The sequence below is a fragment of the Xyrauchen texanus genome, chromosome 41 (assembly GCF_025860055.1).
Source record: "Xyrauchen texanus isolate HMW12.3.18 chromosome 41, RBS_HiC_50CHRs, whole genome shotgun sequence".
NCBI classification, from domain to species: domain Eukaryota; kingdom Metazoa; phylum Chordata; class Actinopteri; order Cypriniformes; family Catostomidae; genus Xyrauchen; species Xyrauchen texanus.
The window spans coordinates 930,278-949,508 of record NC_068316.1 but is presented as its reverse complement, the minus strand read 5'-3'; the positions used below and the strand labels follow the sequence as shown (position 1 = coordinate 949,508).

Below are 19,231 nucleotides of genomic sequence, written 5' to 3'. Positions count from 1 at the left end.
CAAGTCCCAAACCAGGCAGTGATGCAGCTGCTCAGGATGCTCTCAATAGTCCCTCTATAGAATGTAGTGAGGATGGGGGTTGGGAGATGTGCTTTCCTCAGCCTTCGAAGAAAGTAGAGACGCTGGTGGGCTTTCTTGGTGATAGAGCTGGTGTTGAGGGACCAGGTGAGGTTCTCCGCCAAGTGAACACCAAGGAATTTGGTGCTTTTGACGATCTCCACAGAGGAGCCGTCGATGTTCAGCGGAGTGTGTTCACCTTGTGCTCTCCTAAAGTCAACAACCATCTCTTTTGTTTTGTCGACATTCAGGGACAGGTTGTTGGCTCTACACCAGTTCGATCAGCCGCTGCACCTCCTCTCTGTATGCTGACTCGTCGTTCTTGCTGATGAGACCCACCACGGTCGTGTCATCTGCGAACTTGATGATGTGATTCGAGCTGTGCATTGCTGCACAGTCGTGAGTCAGCAGAGTGAACAGCAGTGGACTGAGCACACAGCCCTGGGGGCCCCAGTGCTCAGTGTGGTGGTGGTGGAGATGCTGTTCCCGATCCGGACTGACTGAGGTCTCCCAGTCAGGAAGTCCAGGATCCAGTTGCAGAGGGAGGTGTCCAGGCCCAGCAGGTTCAGCTTTCCAATCAGGTGCTGGGGAATGATTGTGTTGAATGCTGAGCTGAAATCTATGAACAGCATTCGAACGTATGAGTCCTTATTGTCTAGGTGGGTGAGGGCCAGATGGAGGGTAGTGGTGATGGCATCGTCCGTTGAACGGTTTGAACGATCACGCAAACTGCAGTGGGTCTAGTGAGGGGGCAGCTGGGTCTTAATCTGCCTCATGACAAGCCTCTCGAAGCACTTCATGATGATGGGTGTAAGTGCGACGGGACGGTAGTCGTTGAGGCAGGACACTGAAGACTTCTTTGGCATGGGGATGATGGTGGTGGCCTTGAAGCACGTTGGAACGACGGCGCTGCTCAGAGAGATGTTGAAGATGTCGGTAAGAACATCTGCTAGCTGGTCTGCACATCCTCTGAGCACTCTGCCAGGAATGTTGTCTGGTCCAGCAGCCTTCCGTGGGTTGACTCTCGTAGAGTTTTCCTCACATCTGCCGTGGTAAGACAGAGCACCTGGTCGTTGGGAGGAGGGGTGGACTTCCTCGCCATCATGTCGTTCTGCACTTCAAACCGAGCGTAGAAGTCGTTCAGCGCATCTGGAAGGGAGGCATCTTTGTCACAGGCAACTGATGTTGTCCTGTAGTTGGTGATGGCCTGGATGCCCTGCCACATGCCTGCGTGTCACCGCTGTCCTGGAAGTGACTGTGGATTCTCTGGGCGTGTGTGCGCTTTGCCTCTCTGATTGCCCGTGACAGTTTGGCCCTAGCTGTTCTTAGGGCTGCCTTATCGCCTGCTCTGAAGGCGAGTCTCGGGACCTCAGCAGCGTGCGCACCTCCGCAGTCATCCACGGCTTCTGGTTGGAGCGTGTGGTGATGGTCTTGGAGAAAGTGACATCATCAATGCACTTGCTGATGTAGCTGGTCACTGATGCTGTGTATTCCTCCAAGTTGGTAGAATCGCCATATGTTGCAGCCTCCCTGAACATGTGCCAGTCAGTACACTCAAAACAGTCCTGAAGAGCAGAGATGGCACCTGCTGGCCAGGTTTTCACCTGCTTCTGAAGCGGTTTTGTGCGTCTGACGGCGGTCTGTATGCTGGAATTAACATAACAGAGATGTGGTCTGAGTAGCCGAGGTGGGGCGGGGCTCCGCCCGGTACGCGCCTGGGATGTTTGTGTAAACAACATCAAGCGCGTTACGCCCCTCTCGTTGCAAAGTCCACATACTGATGGAATTTAGGGAGCACTGTCTTGAGATTTGCATGGTTGAAATCTCCGGCGACAATAAACAGTCCGTCGGGGTGAGCGTTCTGCAGTTCAGCTCATAGCCCCATACAGTTCACAGAGCGCTTCCTTAGCGTTAGCGCTGGGGGAATGTAAACTCGGTTATGCAAACAGTGGTGAATTCCCGTGGTAGATAAAAGGTCTGCATCTAACAGTCACAAGCTCCAACAGCGATGAACAGTAACTAGAGACTAGCATAGAGTTCTTGCACCATTCCGTGTTGATGTAAACACACAAGCCACCACCGCGAGTCTTACCGCAGAGAGCTGTATTTCTGTCGGCACGAAACGAGGCGAGCCCGTCTAGCTGAATGGCGGCATCCGGAACTCTGTCGCTGAGCCACGTCTCCGTGAAAACAAAGACGCAGCAGTCTCTAAACTCACGCTGCGTAGCCTGCTGGAGTCGGATATAGTCCAGTTTATTGTCCAGGGAGCAAACATTTGAGAGCAGGATAGACGGGAGAGCCGGCCGGCTAGGGTTTGTTTTTAGCCTAGCATGGACCCCGCCCTCTTTCCGGCTTCCGCTTCTCGCACACCGCTTACGACGTCCTCTCCCCCGGCCACCGGCATCAGGCGACGCCGAGGGCTGGAGGCCTGGTCTCCGCAGCAAGCCGAGTACGCGTAGCGCCTCCTGCAGGTCATCATGCAGCTTGGTTTTTGCATGAGTCTTATATTTCAGTAGTGTCTGGCGATGGTAGACACGAACACCGGTTGCTCCGATGTCCATGTGTTGCAAAAGTCGGGCTTTTTTAACAAAAATAGCACCATTGTGGATCCGGAGTGGCCGCTGCGTGCTACCGCGCCGCCATCTTGGACCATCTTGGACCATCCGTGGTTCCGGCGGCATCCGGTGAGTTCTTGCTGGAGTTCTCGCTGGCCCTTGAAAATCCGGGGGAGAAGGTGTAAATCTCACGCCGGGCCGCCCCCATATCCGCAGCAGGTCTCCAAGGTGAACAGCATCAGGCGTATTGGAACAAGGTAGGTAAGGGAAGCCGGCAAGTCAGATCTAACATTGAACATCTAAACATCTAAGTAAATCCACTACAGAATGACTTAAAAAAAGAAAATCCACCTTTGAGTGTCTTAACCCAATAGAGATCTGTGGAATGACCTCAAGAGAGCCGTTCACACGCACCTGAACATCTAGATGTAAAACACAGGCTAAATATCGAGATTGTGGATTTATTTTAGTGCGATAAATATCGCAGCCCTAGTGCTCAACTCCCCAAACATCTTTCATCATCTCTGTTAAACTACAGTGATTCAATCATTAAATGGATGAACAAGCATTCACTCAGCTCTCTGTCCAATCAGGATATTAAAGTGTGAGGTCAGAACGGATCAGAACCGACTCGAGTGGAAGTGCTCAGATTCAACTGCAGTTCAAGGGCACTGAGGGATGATTTCCAGACGCAGCACTTACACAGAAGTGTGAGAAAAGGTCATACAGACGAACTAAAGTTAGACAGAGATGCAACACACATCGTCACGAATGGACAAACTCTCCACTGGCCTTCAAAACGTCAACTGAACCATCAACAGAAATGCAGAACTGTGAATATGTGATGAAAGTTCAAGCTGATCAAACATTATTTTCATTAGTTTCTCAAGTTGATTTCGAGATCTGAACCACTTTGCAGCAGGAAGTTAAACCTTATCTGTTCTGTAACACTTTAAAGGTTTATATAGTTTATATAGTAAATATAGTTAGTTTTGATATCATGTTGACTTATAGCACTTTATGTATATGGTATTGTCAGGGCTTGGTCACAACGCCCCGTATGAAATTTCACGTCAATACGCCAACGCGTTAATGAGATACAGCCTCAGATCTGTTTGACATCTTGACATATAATTCATTTATGAGACACACGAGAACGGTTTGGTCTATCAAAAAGCTTTTCATAACGTTTCCTATCATTAGTGTCCCTAGAAGATACACTGCAAATGTCATGCGACCCGTTAGGATTCAGCATACCCAAGGAATCAAAAAGAAAAACAAAGAATTTAGTTTCAAGGCCTTACGATTCAAAAGTTATAGGCCGAGGCATGTGGGAAATTTTGAACAGTTGGTGGCGCTAGAGAGTTTGAGATAAAGAGCCCAAATTTGGGACAGGTGCTTTTGAGAGTGTCCTGGGTCAGTGTGCCAAATTCCATAACGTTCCTAAGCACGGTTCTCTATGGGCTGCCATAGACATCAAGAGAGGAATAATAATAAGACCAACACTAACGGATACAATAAATGGCTCAATTTTGATTCCACGTTGATTTTAAAGAGGTGGAAAATGACAGCTTACAAAGACACGCTGACTTCCAGTCATTTCCAAAAAAACGTATAGTTTTGAGTTTTGTGTAATAGGCTTATTGAACAAATTCAAGCAGCATTCACAACTCATTTGACTTTTGTTCATATCCGTTCATACACAATTCATATTAATAATCAATTACAGTACAACCAGGAACATTAAGAAGGTAAATAGGGTTAAGGCCTTATACCCGCAGGGGGGGCGTGGGCGGGCCGTGGGGCGTGTTTATAATTTTATTACCTTTGTTTTATAACAAATATTCAAACAACTATCATAAACTATGCATCATTTGATAGCTAAAACACTCAAAAATCACGTTCTGAACTTGTTTTTGCAATCAATACACCAGAGAGGAAAGGGTTAAATTAAATGCTGACAGACCGACCCTGTAAATATGAACAAAATGAACGGTAATACTCATCTTTCATCTCCTATGGTTCAGATCAGTTCGGACGAATCCAAGAAACACCAGCATACATTTCAATGTAAGGGTCTACTCTTCAAAATGCATCCCACTTTTTAATCCAAAACAACAAAAAAATAGGGAAAAAACGAAATATCCTCCTCAGTTTTCATGAGCGCTTCCAGTTAGAGTAATCCATCATGTTCACTTTCAATGAAATATCGATTCTAATTTGTATTCCAATGTTCAAAAACCATCTCTCCCCCGTAGTTTGGACTGTTTCCGATAAAATGAGCCATTCCATGTTTCTCTCCTTCAATCACAGGCTCTGTAATGACCAAAATATGAAGGGAGCGCAACAACCGGCTGCGGGACCTGTCACTCTCGCACCTCGGTTTTTGATTGGATAAAAGCCACCCAATGTCTGGTCAGCAAAATTTTGATGGATGGGAGTATTAACCAACTAAAACACGATTGCAGTGATTGACAGTTTGCTTAGTTTACCTCAGAAGATCTGTCTAATACATAGGTCTAATACAAGTGCGTCCACTCGTGCGCTCTTCGTCATTTTACGCACAGCGCGCACAGTTTTTACCATTGTTTTGCTACATGGAGCTCGTTTCAACGCTGGATTTATTCTAACATTATATCTAACAATCTACATCATGGATCGTCGACTGAAGAGGAGTTTTTGTGGTGTTGAGAGTGTTTTGGAGGAGGTAATGAGGAGTAGCGACGAAGTACAGCAGAAAGACGCAGAAACAGACATCTTAGACAGAGAGAGCACGGTGTCGAGTGTCGATTCGGCTGAAGAGGAGATGTTTCTCCATGGACTCGATCCCATATTAGATCGGTAAGTTGAAACACATCGTCTTGAGTTTTTATGTTTATGAAGTATTGGCAGTTCTTCTGTTCATATCATGTTTTTGATTATAAAATGACTAGCAAAGACACGAGGCTACACGAGTAGCTAGGTGATAGCTGTATATTATACATAAAGACATAATATTTATATCACACACACATTATATTTATGATGCATATAATATAACAAAAATATCTTTATCTTTATCTTTCCTGTCTTTCAGTGGCTTTGGTTTCCAGTTGGTAACAAACCTTGTTAGTGACTGCCTTGGATCAACATAAATACTGTAAATACTGTAATTGCTTTTTTTTTCTTTAGTAATTGGATATTTATTATACTTATCAGTTTATTGTAATTTATTTGAGTAAAAACACTGTTGCAATTACAAATGTTGTTTTCTTTTTATATAATTTATTAATTAGTTGTAAAACGATCACTTTTGAAATGCATACATGAAGTGAGTTTTTTTGTTTCACTGTTTTTGCTATCAGAATTGTTCAAAATAAAGAGTATTTTGTTAAAATGTTAAAATGTTGTGCTGAAATCATTTTTTCTTGTGTGGTTTGATGAGCAGAACAGTTCTGAATTGATATACATGTATGTAGTATATAGTGTTTACTCCTTATGTCATTTGGTTACCAGATGTCCATTTGGAGTCTCCAAATGGCCTTTTGGAAAGGACGCTTAGACTTTCCCTGAATAAAAGCTTACAGAAACTACATTTTTGGGAGTATCATCTTCAAATTTGAATCAGAACATGGTCAGACATTCAGTTTTATCTTTATGGTGTTTTCAGGCCTTTAACATAAAAGTCTGATACATTTTTCCCTAAATGAAGTTCATTCATAGAAATCGTGAGTCACTTTCATGTAAATTTGACCTTGTTTTACTCTGTTCCTATGCTACTTTTGAATTAATATGACTCTTGGGTAACAAAGTTTCAAGTGTCTAGTTTAAAAAAATATCAGAGTTATGAATGTGGACCATATGGTTTAGGAGCTATAGACATTTGTATTTGGGTATGTCATTTTCAGAAAATTCTCAAAAATAGGGGTGCTGGTTAAGAGGTTAATACTGATGTCATGTGGACTTTTAAAAGGTACATAAAGAAGTCAAACAGACATGGTAACTAACAGTAGTTTACAATACACACACACACACACACACACACAGTTTTGAGCTTTGTGTGACATGCTAACGTAACATTATGCTGGCTGGTGGTGTTTGGCCGTGTCTATGAGTGACACTAAAGCACCTTATGAATTACAGTGTTTCAGTAATTAGTAAAGTTCAAACACAGGGATGCACAACAGCTGTGAGGATGTTTGCAGTGTTTTAGTAAATGTGTTTGTGAAAGCTACAGGACCCTGTGATTCAACTGCTTTCAAAGGAAACACACAGGACGTGTCTGTCGTTCTGTGTGTCAGCAGGAGATAGTGAAGCTCTTTCACACAGTTTGAGCTCTAAACAAGCTGTTGACCGCCTGTTAACATGCTTCTGCGGTTATTAAGGTGAGACTTACTGCACTGATGCCCCTGACGAGAGATTCCTTTGATAGCCAGCAAACCCCGTTCACCTGACGTCACAACTTCAAACACCAGCTGGAGAGAGAGAGAGAGGAGAGAGAGAGAGAGATAAAGGGTTAATATGACTGGAATATCTGGTACAAATAATTTTCAAACAAGGGTCAAAGGATGGGTCACAATGCCACATCGTTCAAAACAGTTTGGGCTGCATTCACAAACAACCCGACTCCGAGAAGACCGTACCCTGGCGAGGTGGGGCCGTTACCGACCTCACACCGTCCCTGGGCTAAGCCTCCATCAGAAGGACTTAGGCCCCCGGGCGGGGCGGGGATTCGGCGCTGGGCTCTTCCCTCTTCGCATCTGAGGGAATCCTGGTTAGTTTCTTTTCCTCCGCTTAGTAATATGCTTAAATTCAGCGGGTTGTCTCGTCTGATCTGAGGTCGTAAACGGAGCCGTGGTGGCGGCTGCCCTCCGGGGGGGGAGGGACTGGCCTGAAGACCGCCTCGCGCCGAGGGAGTGTGGAAGAGACCCGCGCGGGCAGCAGGGTTCGATCCCCAGGACCCTCGGCGCCGTGGAGAGTGGCAACGGACTGGACGTGCGTGCCGCCTGCATTTAGGAGGATGAAGGCCGCATTTTTTTAGACTTTTAAGGTATACAATGGTGAATCTGATGGAACATGGTCCAGGTCCCATTTCAGCCAAAAACCTTAAGAAAAAACAATGAAACTACATTTTGCATAAGTATATCTGCGTTGTCCCATAACCTTCTTAACTCTTTCCCCGCCAAACACGGAATTTTCCGGGTTTCCGTGTTTTAGGTGTTATACGGTAAGGAAGACCCCTGCGCATGTTTTGAAAGAGTACGCAACTCTTTGATCAAAGAAACAGACTGCGATCGTCTCAAACATGAAGAAGGAGTATTGAGAAGCTCAAAATATCATACATAAACATGCCTTTTTCTCAGCTTTTTGTCTGAAATGTTGTTTTTTGACAAAACCGACCTCTGTTCCAAGTCGCAATAAAAAAAGAACAAATGAAGATAAAATAAAATCGGTTTTTTTGCCTAAAAGCAGAGGCTCAGATCTTTATTGTGATATATAGCATCTTCATATATTCATGGAAGAAAATATTCTGCGGGCCATTAAAATTTAGCGAAAATCGTCAAAAACCCTGGCGGTGGCTGGCAACTTTTTTTTAAAAACGCTGGCAGGGAAAGAGTTAAAGCCGAATTATACTTCTGCGTCAAACCTACACTGTAGCCCCGATACGCATTTCTCTAAACATGTAACTATGTGTCTTGGTAACCAAAGACTGACCCCCAGGATGATAAATAGATATCTGAGGTAGCTTCACATTTTCTCCAAGATTATAAGAAGATCTATGAATTATATTGCATTGTATTTGGGCTCGTTTTAATCTGGAGCTTCTGCTGTGTTTATCATCGGTTTACGTTTCATGTAACGAGTTCAAATGCATCACAAATGCTTTTACTCAATCAGTATATGGACTGCTAGTGAAACAATATCCTTGTTGTATTCACTCGTTGAGACCTTTGTACGATGTCATAATCTTTGTGTACATTATGCAATGAAAACTAAACGCTTCTAATTTGTCAGCACATTAAAAACACTGCTTAATAGTTGGTTATTAATAACAATTTTAATAAATCAGCGAGGAGCTTCAAAGCATGCCAAAACATGCATTTATTATCATTTAAGCAACTTAACATAAGAGCAAGCATACAGTATATATATTTATTTTTCTCTCTGCATAGTGGACAACATCTATAATAAATAATATGTACCTACATTTTATGTCAAAACAAGTCTCAGAAAGATTTTAAATCTAGAAATGATTAGTGCAAATGCATTTGTTCTCATACTGTCCCGCCGGATTCCCACAAGTTCAGTGGTAGAGTCATGTTTCCATGTTTGTTGTCATGTATGTGTGGCGCTCTTGTGACTGTGACCTCTTTTCCAGCGAGCGTCAGATTCCAGCATTACCACACAGGAAACAACAGGTTAGAATGTGCTCGGCCCTTCCTATATGATCACATTACTGACACAAACATTATTTACAACATCCCTCCGGTGCTGGAGTTCTTCACTTCCTGTGATCCTCCTTTTTATGCAAGAAATGTCTTGTATTTGTATCTGTGTTTACAATATGATTGCTGACACCTGGAGTCTTCATCTCATGTGAGTGCAAAAAAATAATAATAATCACTGAGTGCACCCTCCGTTAAGGACATATAAGGACTTGTAGAGATGCTCCAGTGGTTTAGCAGGTCAACATCCTGATATCATCACGGGACGGGTGCAAAACACAACACTGCAGAAATGTGAGTGTGACGGCACAGATTAACCACTCCGCTTGCTGAACACAAAACAGTACAATAGTAGAGATATGAGGGCATGGAAATCTCTAATTAGGATAATAATACACACTGAAACCAGAAATCCCACGATAATTCTACAATATTGCCACTATTGCCTGCATGGTGAGGTGGACGGCAAAAACATCTAAACTAGCGATGATGCGATTTCTCCCTCAGCTGACTCAATATTTGTGGGTTTTATACGTTAGTTTAAAGTCCTTAATGAAAAGTTATGTGGAGTTATGTAACATTGTGTTTTGGTATTGTACTGTCAAATGGGAACACCGTGGCACTGAATGATTCATATACCATGGTAATTACATGGTACTCTACAGTACTTTAAAGAAAGTCATTGTATTATTTCACATTTAAAAAAAATAAATAAAAAAACATATTACCATGATACAAGTAAAAAAAGTCATTTCCATGGTATATGTAATAAAATAAAAACCTTGGCATTTCTAGGGTACATGTCCAAGAAACATGGTATTTCCATGGTACATGTCCAAGAAACATGGTATTTCCATGGTACATGTCCAAGAAACATTGTATTTCTAGGGTACATGTCCAAGAAACATTGTATTTCTAGGGTACATGTCCAAGAAACATTGTATTTCTAGGGTACATGTCCAAGAAACATGGTATTTCTAGGGTACATGTCCAAAAAACATGGTATTTCCATGGTAAATGTCCAAAAAACATGGTATTTCCATGGTACATGTCCAAGAAACATGGTATTTCTAGGGTACATGTCCGAAAAACTTGGTATTTCCATGGTACTTTGATATACACTATGGTTCTGAATGATTGCCATATTCATATACAATGGTAATTACACGGTACTCAAAGTTCTTTCAAACACTACCATAGTATTGCCATTGGCATGTTTGAAAACCCATGGTAATACCAGTACTTTTCAAATGTTTTCTAACGTTACATGAGTTTTTCCCAGATCGCAGAAACATCCCTATCACTCCCAGAATTCCCTACTGGCATCTGTTTACAGATATGTCATATTGTCTGGTAGTAAATATTCCTCAGGTGAATCTAAACACGTTCAGTAAATGTGTCCTGAACAAAAGGTCAATCAAATAAATCATTAGCGGCCGATAACACCATCCGAACAGCATCACTTTATTATCTAATTGATTTTCATTCAGCTTTTGTTTAACAGGCGGTTGCAAGAGACCAGGCCGCTAATTACGGTTTTATATACTCATGTAAGAGACGCTATGAGCGTGATTAAGTGATGATGTTCTGAACACAGATCCTCTGAGCTTTACATTGCGGTTAATTGATCGTTTTCATTGGTTGAATTCATAATCTCATTAAAAAGCTGAAGTGTGCTGTAAAATCGTGCAACAATGGTTCTATTCAAACTAGTTTCCTCTGAGGAAGTTTGGTGTATTTGTGTTTTGCAGACCTGTAGAGTACCGCATTTCTTTGATGCCAATTCATCATGGCTTAATTTGTGGGAAAATTGCTTTGGTAGTTCAAACTTTTGTTTTTCTTTCAAAAGATTTGATGCATTCAAGCCTGAAATCTTTTTTGTTCAAGTTTGTTAAATAGATTTTCTAAGTACTTTTCAAAAGACGCATCTGTTTATCAGTCAACTATTTTCAGAGAACAAAGCAGAGGTCAACGTTCAAGCTATTATGAATCGTTTGCTCTAAACGGTTTCTGCAGCCCACATCATTCATCAAAGATTGACAAAATATCCTCCCTGTCATTTGTGATTGTATTCCAGGTGTGTTAAAAATATCCATCAAACAATGTCACCAGAGATCGTAGGATCTAGGATGAAGGTTTGGCAATTACCGTATTCAAATTACACAATATAATCAATTTAAAATAAAAGAGCGAAACAAAACCCCAATGCAATTAGCGATGGCCGTGTTCTCTCGTTGTGAACTAGTAGAAAAAACAACAGGAGACGAAAGAAGACACAAACCCTATCATTACAAAATGAGAGATGAGAGTAATTTCTGTGCACCAGGTGGTTTCAGCTTGACAAACTCTTATGATACAGTGCAATTACAAAAACCTGTAATTAGCCTAACATTGCTAATTAGCTCTAGCACTGTAGATTAGAGTTTGCATTGTTAATCTCGGCTGGTTATTAAGAAGTCAGAGTGGCATTCTGCAGCACAGCACTGTGCGCGCTGTTTCAGGGACGGCAGGATAAAGACAGTGAGACAGATGGCGGGTATTTCTCTCAGGACCGCTGGATGCTTTCATTGTTTGTTGTCCGATGGGCTCTCGTGGGAGAGTTGTGCATTTGATAATCGTGTCTGAGCATTAGGGTTAGTTTGTTGTGGACTGCTTCTGCAGTGAGTGACAGAAGAGTCTGACAACTACACAAGTAGAGTATTCAACTATAATACTATGAGTAAAAATCCTGATAGGTTTGAAGTGTGTAATCATTGGAAAGAAAAAAATAATAAATTCAATCTTGCTAATATTTCAATTGATTCTCCAAGACAGCAAACATATAGAGTAGAGAGAAATGTAGAAGTCTCCTGTGTTTTCGATGTCTCTCCTGAGAAAAAGACTTGAAGAGTTTCAAGAAGAGATCTCAACAATGTCTCAAACTGTCTTCAGGTTTGCCAAAGTCTGCAATCAAAGCCAGAGATCTCAATCTAACATTTCTCGGATGGATGGACGGACGGGACGGATGATGGATGGATGACGGGATGGACTGACGGGACGGATGGATAACGTGACGGATGGACAGACGGACGGACTGGATGGATTGATGATGGGATGGATGACGGGATGGACTGACGGGACGGATGGACAGACGGACGGAAGACGGGATGGACTAATGGGATGGACTGATGGGATGGATGACGGGACGGATGGACAGACTGGATGGATGATGGGATGGATGACGGGATGGACTGACGGGACGGATGGACGGACGGACTGGATGGATGGATGATGGGATGGATGACGGGATGGACTGACGGGACTGATGGACGGACGGACTGGATGGATGACGGGACGGATGGATGATGGGATGGACTGACGGGACGGACGGGATGGATGGACAGACGGACTTGAAGGGATGGACGGACGGATGATGGGATGGACTGACGGAACGGACGGATGATGGGATGGACTGACGGGATAGACTGATGGGACGGATGGATGGATGGACGGACTGGATGAATGACGGGACAGATGGATGATGGGATGGACTGACGGGACGGATGGATGATGGGATGGACTGACGGGACGGACGGATGATGGGATGGACTGACGGGACGGACGGATGATGGGATGGATGACGGGATAGACTGACTGGACGGATGACGGGATAGACTGACGGGACGGATGGATGGACGGACGGACGGACTGGATGGATGATGGGATGGACTGACGGGATGGACGGACTGACGGATGGACACTACCAAAACCATTTGCTTACATGATGTCTACCAAAAGTCAAATCAACACTATGACGAGAGAATAAGAGCGAGACAGGAAGTTATCTTGTGTATTATCACAGAGGACTTTGAAACTCTCTGTTCTGCCCAGTTAATTTCCAAACATGTCTCTTGACACTCTATTAGTGACCAAATGTTCATTCCTTGCAGTGTCCTAAACAATATCATTATCCACAAACACCCTCCAATCACCATGCTCTTAAACACAATGACTTAATGTCTGCTCAACATCAAACATCAATGGCTTCAGGAACTCCATGTAGATCAGTACAAACCAAAAACCATTTCTAAAGTCAATGGGGGAGCATTTTATCAAAAAATAATTGCAACTTCCTGTCTTAATTAAGGTGGAGTCCCACTAAGGAGGAAGCTGCTTTAGTCTGGCAGGTGTCGAGATGTTGAGCCGCTTGGTTGGTTTGTGTTACAAGCGCAAAGGAAACGGAATTAATTAGCGAGATACACTGCAGTGTTTGATAATAAGGACCTGCACCGCCACTCTTGGAAACAAAATTAAATTACGATAAAAGACAGTAGAAAGGCCTTTTTTGAGAAGCATTGCAGGGGTTTTGCTCCATTTGAAGTCAAGACTGCAACCAGCTATGTGGGTTTTTCCAACAGCAGATATAGATAAGCAGATAAACTCAAAACTGATAAATATCAATAGATATTTACTGGCCTAGCCCGTATATCGTCCATCACCCCTGCCAGCTACAGCAATTTAAATAACCTCACAGAGAGAGAATTATACAACTCATCTTAAGATACAAAGAGAATTTGCAGAGGTTTTTCACAATTATGAGCAATCAGTTCAGAATTCAATAATATCACCTGCAGGACAGGACTGGGTAGAGAAATTGGCCCAGGATTTTACATAGTAACTGGCCCAAAAGTTGCTGTCCTTTTCTGCATATCGCAGCACCGTTTTATGGTCCGCTCAGCACAACGCGGCGGCTCATTTTAGCTTATCGTGGCCCATTAGGCCATTTCGCGGCCGACCCAATGGCCCGCTCGGTTCTCCTGATGGCCAGTCCGCCCCTGAATGGCCCCAAAGTGTGTCGGCCCACCTCGAAAATGCCCGGTATGCCAGATTACCAGCCCTGATCACCTGATAATATTATTTTAAATTTAATCAGGGTGACATTAAACAATTAAGGTGACAACTCCCTCGACTCCATTGATGCATTCACAATATAATGTGACATCCTACGTGTTTTGTGATGCTACAGTGGTACTTGTTGGAAAATGTATCTTGTTACTTGAAAAGCGACACTACTGTGAAAATAACTGTCTCGCTACAGGAAAATGTAGATAAGTTGTAGCGACACTGGAGTACAAGACTTTTAATGCCAGCTAAAAGCATAATCTAATTAGCTAAAATATTTCATAAGCAAAATGTTTACGAATGACAGGCTGGAAATCTGAGCATTGCAGATACAGAGTATGAAATGTAACTGAGCAAACGTGTCATTCAGATGCTCTCAAAAAACGCCATTGTTACCTGGTAGAAATTGGGCCAGAAGGTGCTGATGGCGAGCTCCACCTGCTGCCATTTCTGAAGTGCCGGTCCTGATGAGTTCCACACCGGGATGCCCAGAGGACTGTTGTTCTCTTTAACATAGATGAAGAGCTGTCCGGGACTCGAACCCTCTCGACTGGCACCATAATAGTGAAATATGACGCAGTGTGTGTCGTTCTCTTTGAACTGAGGGACATAGAGCTGAGCCTTCTGTCCAGGGAACTTTCCAGACGTGTTCGCCATCATGAACGCCGAACCTGAAGATATGAGAGACTAAGGTAAATTACAAACGTGGAAACTCTGACAGAATATGTAGAAAGTGACGAAATTGATGGCACAGTCTAACAATGTGTTGATGTTATTATTGGTCCTCCTGTAATCATGTTGTGAACAGAGAGCTCGGTGTTTGTGATCATTAGGTCAGTTGGTTTGTGTACACAGGAAGTGACCCGTGCAGCCGTTTATTCAGAAAGAGGAAACTAGACGCATTGCTTCCATAACTGCAAGGACCGGCACAGACAGACCAGTCTCTGGGTATGTGCATCACTTCCTGTGAGATTGTCGATGTTACGCCCATGTTTCATAACATCACGTCTATGTATCTTAATCCAAATTCTCAAATCAACACCAACTCAAATTTGCTGTAATGCGATTATATGTAACTAGGAATATACTCGAATATTATTAACTATACCAGATGGTATAAAAACGTATAAAAAAATAAATAAATGAATAAATTAAATGTTTTGCCCCAGCCCTCCTGAGACAAGGGTCTGATGTTTCCATTTCTATGATATGTTCAGGTATCGAGTTAATAAACAAGGAAGAAATATAGATATTATTTTGAAAATAAAAATAAATATTTTGCATTTTGAATTCACATTTGATTGAAAATTACTTCATAATGAGCCAAAAAGGGGGTCTGGGTATCTCAGCGAGTATTGACGCTGACTATCACACCTGGAGTCGTGAGTTTGAATCCAGGGCATGCAGTCAGGACTCCTTAGCAACCAAATTGGCCCGGTTGCTAGGGAGGGTAGTCACATGGGGTAACCTCCTCGTGGTCGCTATAATGTGGTTCTCGCTCTCGGTGGGGCGTGTGGTGAGTTGTGCGTGGATGCCACGGAGAATAGCGTGAAGCCTCCACATGTGCTACGTCTCCACGGTAACATGCTCACAAAAAGTCACATGATAAGATGCGCAGATTGATGGTCTCAGTGGAGGCAAGTGAGATTCATCCTCCGCCACCCCGATTGAGGAGAGTCACTACGCCACCACAAGGACTTGGAGTTGGACTTGAAAATACAAAATAAATAAAATAAAAAATAATGAGCTAAAAAAGAGATTCTGGAATAAATACACTGTATTTATTAACAAGCTCTTCCTCATTTAATCTTGGGGTTACACCCTTTAATTGGAATGCGTTTCACCTACGAGGCAGCAATTTGTATAACGGAAAGCAAAAGCTTGCAAAAAATCCCCACGGTGCCTCCAGTTTCTGCATTGAGCGTTTTGGCATTTTTTTACATTTTTTTTTTGCTTCTTGAAAAATATCCTGGAAATGTTTTCCTATAGACACTGTGTGCAAGCTTTATCTTTCCTTGCATAACCATTATAGAAATGATACTCAAAAATGTTAACCATTTGATACCATTATAGTGATTTAACCAGTATATCACCCACCCCTATTTGTTTTAATGTCTGTGAAGAAGGAAAAAACACAGTCACAGACAATGCAGAATTAATTCTTTCCATGGTAACAAGAATGGGGCAGTAACAGCACACAGACGCTGTTAGTCCATTTGTGCTGTGGTTCAGAACCGGTTCAACTAGATAAGAGCCCTGAAGAGGGGACGGATCAATAATACGATATCACATCAAAGCTGTAAGTCCTTCATTCTGTCTGTGTTCAGCAGTAAGAGCCATTAAAACACACTTCTGTCTGGCCATTTGTGCCTTTTAAAACTCTAATCATCAAGATATGCCATCTGGAAATTTCGGGAAATAAAGTCTGATGCTAGTTCTTATTTTAAAATTGGGTAACTTCAGATTTTCTTTAAGCCCTGATTTTCTGAGTAGGGTCTATGGGGCTAAGTAAGGATCATTGTAGAGTCTAGTTAGCGTGCATCACTAATAAGTTGTAATTGTATATGTTGACTACAATTTAGTTGGTTCACATTTTGTGTACGGTTGTAAAGAGATTGAAATCTCAATGGGACCAACTTGGTTAAATAAAGTTTTAATTTGGGCCGTCAATCGTATATATAAATAATTACTTGGTATGCTGAGTTAATTACACTTAATTGCACATACATGGCTCCAGACTGCAACTAAAATAAATGATTTCGACAATAATTTTAAATCTAGTCGCCATTAGAGATGTGCTTTCATATGTGGTTTTGTCAGATATCATCTTGTGAGTTATTGAATACATCTTTAGAGCACAAGTGTGTCTCGCACCGCTTTTCACCATATGAGCTCACTGGCTGCACACAACGACAAAAACAGCATAAAACATGATGTCCGACTCGTGAACAAATGACTCTTTTGAACTGGTTCTTTATAATGAATCACCCGACAAGAGCTCGTTTCAACTCAGGAGCCCAGGTTAGCAGTTTGAATTCGAGTCACTTACTCAGTGAATCATCCATCAGTGAGTTCACAACTGGGAGCACAGACATTACAAAATAAGAGTCCCGTGTGTATTTCAGGCTTGTTTATCATTAAAGCTGATCTCACAAAAGCTCAATGGGATTAAGATCCGTAACACTCTTTTCCAATTATCTGTTGTCCGATGTCTGTATCAATTTGCCCACTCGAATCATCATAAGTGGCTTTTTCTTTGCAATTCTCACCATAAGAGTCTCCTCTTTACTGTTGTACATGAAACTGGTGTTGAGCGGGTAGAATTCAATGAAGCTGTCAGCGGAGGACATGTGAGGCGTCTAATCTCAAACTAGAGACTCTGATGTGCTTATCCTCTTGTTTAGTTGCACATCTTCCACATCTCTTTCTGTCCTTGTTAGAGACAGTTGTGCTTTGTCTTTGAAGACTGTAGTTACACCTTTGGATGAAATCTGCAGTTTTATGGACATTTCAAGCATTGTATCGTCTTCATTCCTCAAAACAATGATTGACTGACGAGTTTCTTTTTTGCCATTTTTGTCCTAATATTGAACTTAAGACATGACAGTCTATTACATACTGTTGCAACTCAACAACAAACACAAAGACAATGTTAAACTTAATTTTTATAAAATTATTTCTAGTATCAAATGATCAATTTAGCGTGATTACTCGAGCATAAGGTTTTGGAGCGATGCCGCTGTCTAGATTTGATCAAAAATGACTTTTTTCAAAAAGTGATGGTGCTGTTTTATATCAGTAATTTCTGTCCATAATTAAAGCAAAATCTGTCCATTATTCTAAACGTTTGGCCACCAGTGTATGTATATATATATATATATATGTATCTATACACTCAACTAAAGGACTATTAGGAACACCTGTTCAATTTCTCATTAATGCAATTATCTAATCAACCAATCACATGGCAGTTGCTTCAATGCATTTAGGGGTGTGGTCCTGGTCAAGACAATCCCCTGAACTCCAAACTGAATGTCAGAATGGGAAAGAAAGGTGATTTAAGCCATTTTGAGCGTGGCATGGTTGTTGGTGCCAGACGGGCCGGTCTGAGTATTTCACAATCTGCTCAGTTACTGGGATTTTCACGCACAACCGTTTCTAGGGTTTACAAAGAATGGTGTGAAAAGGGAAAAACATCCAGTATGCGGCAGTCCTGTGGGCTGAAAATGCCTTGTTGATGCTAGAGGTCAGAGGAGAATGGGCCGACTGATTCAAGCTGATAGAAGAGCAACTTTGCCTGAAATAACCACTCGCTACAACCGAGGTATGCAGCAAAGCATTTGTGAAGCCACAACACGCACAACCTTGAGGCGGATGGGCTACAACAGCAGAAGACCCCACCGGGTACCACTCATCTCCACTACAAATAGGAAAAAGAGGCTACAATTTGCAAGAGCTCACCAAAATTGGACAGTTGAAGACTGGAAAAATGTTGCCTGGTCTGATGACTCTCGATTTCTGTTGAGACATTCAGATGGTAGAGTCAGAATTTGGCGTAAACAGAATGAGAACATGGATCCATCATGCCTTGTTACCACTGTGCAGGCTGGTGGTGGTGGTGTAATGGTGTGGGGGATGTTTTCTTGGCACACTTTAGGCCCCTTAGTGCCAATTGGGCATCGTTTAAATGCCACGGCCTACCTGAGCATTGTTTCTGACCATGTCCATCCCTTTATGGCCACCATGTACCCATCCTCTGATGGCTACTTCCAGCAGGATAATGCACCATGTCACAAAGCTCGAATCGTTTCAAATTGGTTTCTTGAACATGACAATGAGTTCACTGTACTAAAATGGCCCCCACAGTCACCAGATCTCAACCCAATAGAGCATCTTTGGGATGTGGTGGAACGGGAGCTTCGTGCCCTGGATGTGCATCCCACAAATCTCCATCAACTGCAAGATGCTATCCTATCAATATGGGCCAACATTTCTAAAGAATGCTTTCAGCACCTTGTTGAATCAATGCCACGTAGAATTAAGGCAGTTCTGAAGGTGAAAGGGGGTCAAACACAGTATTAGTATGTGTTCCTAATAATCCTTTAGGTGAGTGATATATATATATATATATATATATATATATACACTGTATGATGAGAAAGCCCCTCAACTAACAATAATTAAATATATAATGATTACTAATTTTGAAACCATTGTATTTGTTCTATAAGCGGGGTTTGTTCTCTGTATAAGCTGTGCACTGCCTATAGAGCTGGTGTTTCACTTCCTGCCCCCTGGAGAAAACAGGAGGTT

The 19,231-nt window shown here is 42.4% G+C and overlaps 1 protein-coding gene across 1 annotated transcript in view; it reads right to left on the bottom strand.

Moving 5' to 3' along the window:
- Nucleotides 1–19,231, bottom strand: part of LOC127634078 (receptor-type tyrosine-protein phosphatase mu-like) — a 360,097-nt gene that overhangs the window by 209,572 nt on the left and 131,294 nt on the right. The window contains exons 3-4 of the mRNA XM_052113498.1: nucleotides 14,315–14,589; nucleotides 6,988–7,066 (exon numbers count right to left, since the gene is read on the bottom strand). Coding sequence (XP_051969458.1) covers nucleotides 6,988–7,066; nucleotides 14,315–14,589 — 354 coding nt within the window. The remainder of the gene's footprint in view (nucleotides 1–6,987; nucleotides 7,067–14,314; nucleotides 14,590–19,231) is intronic.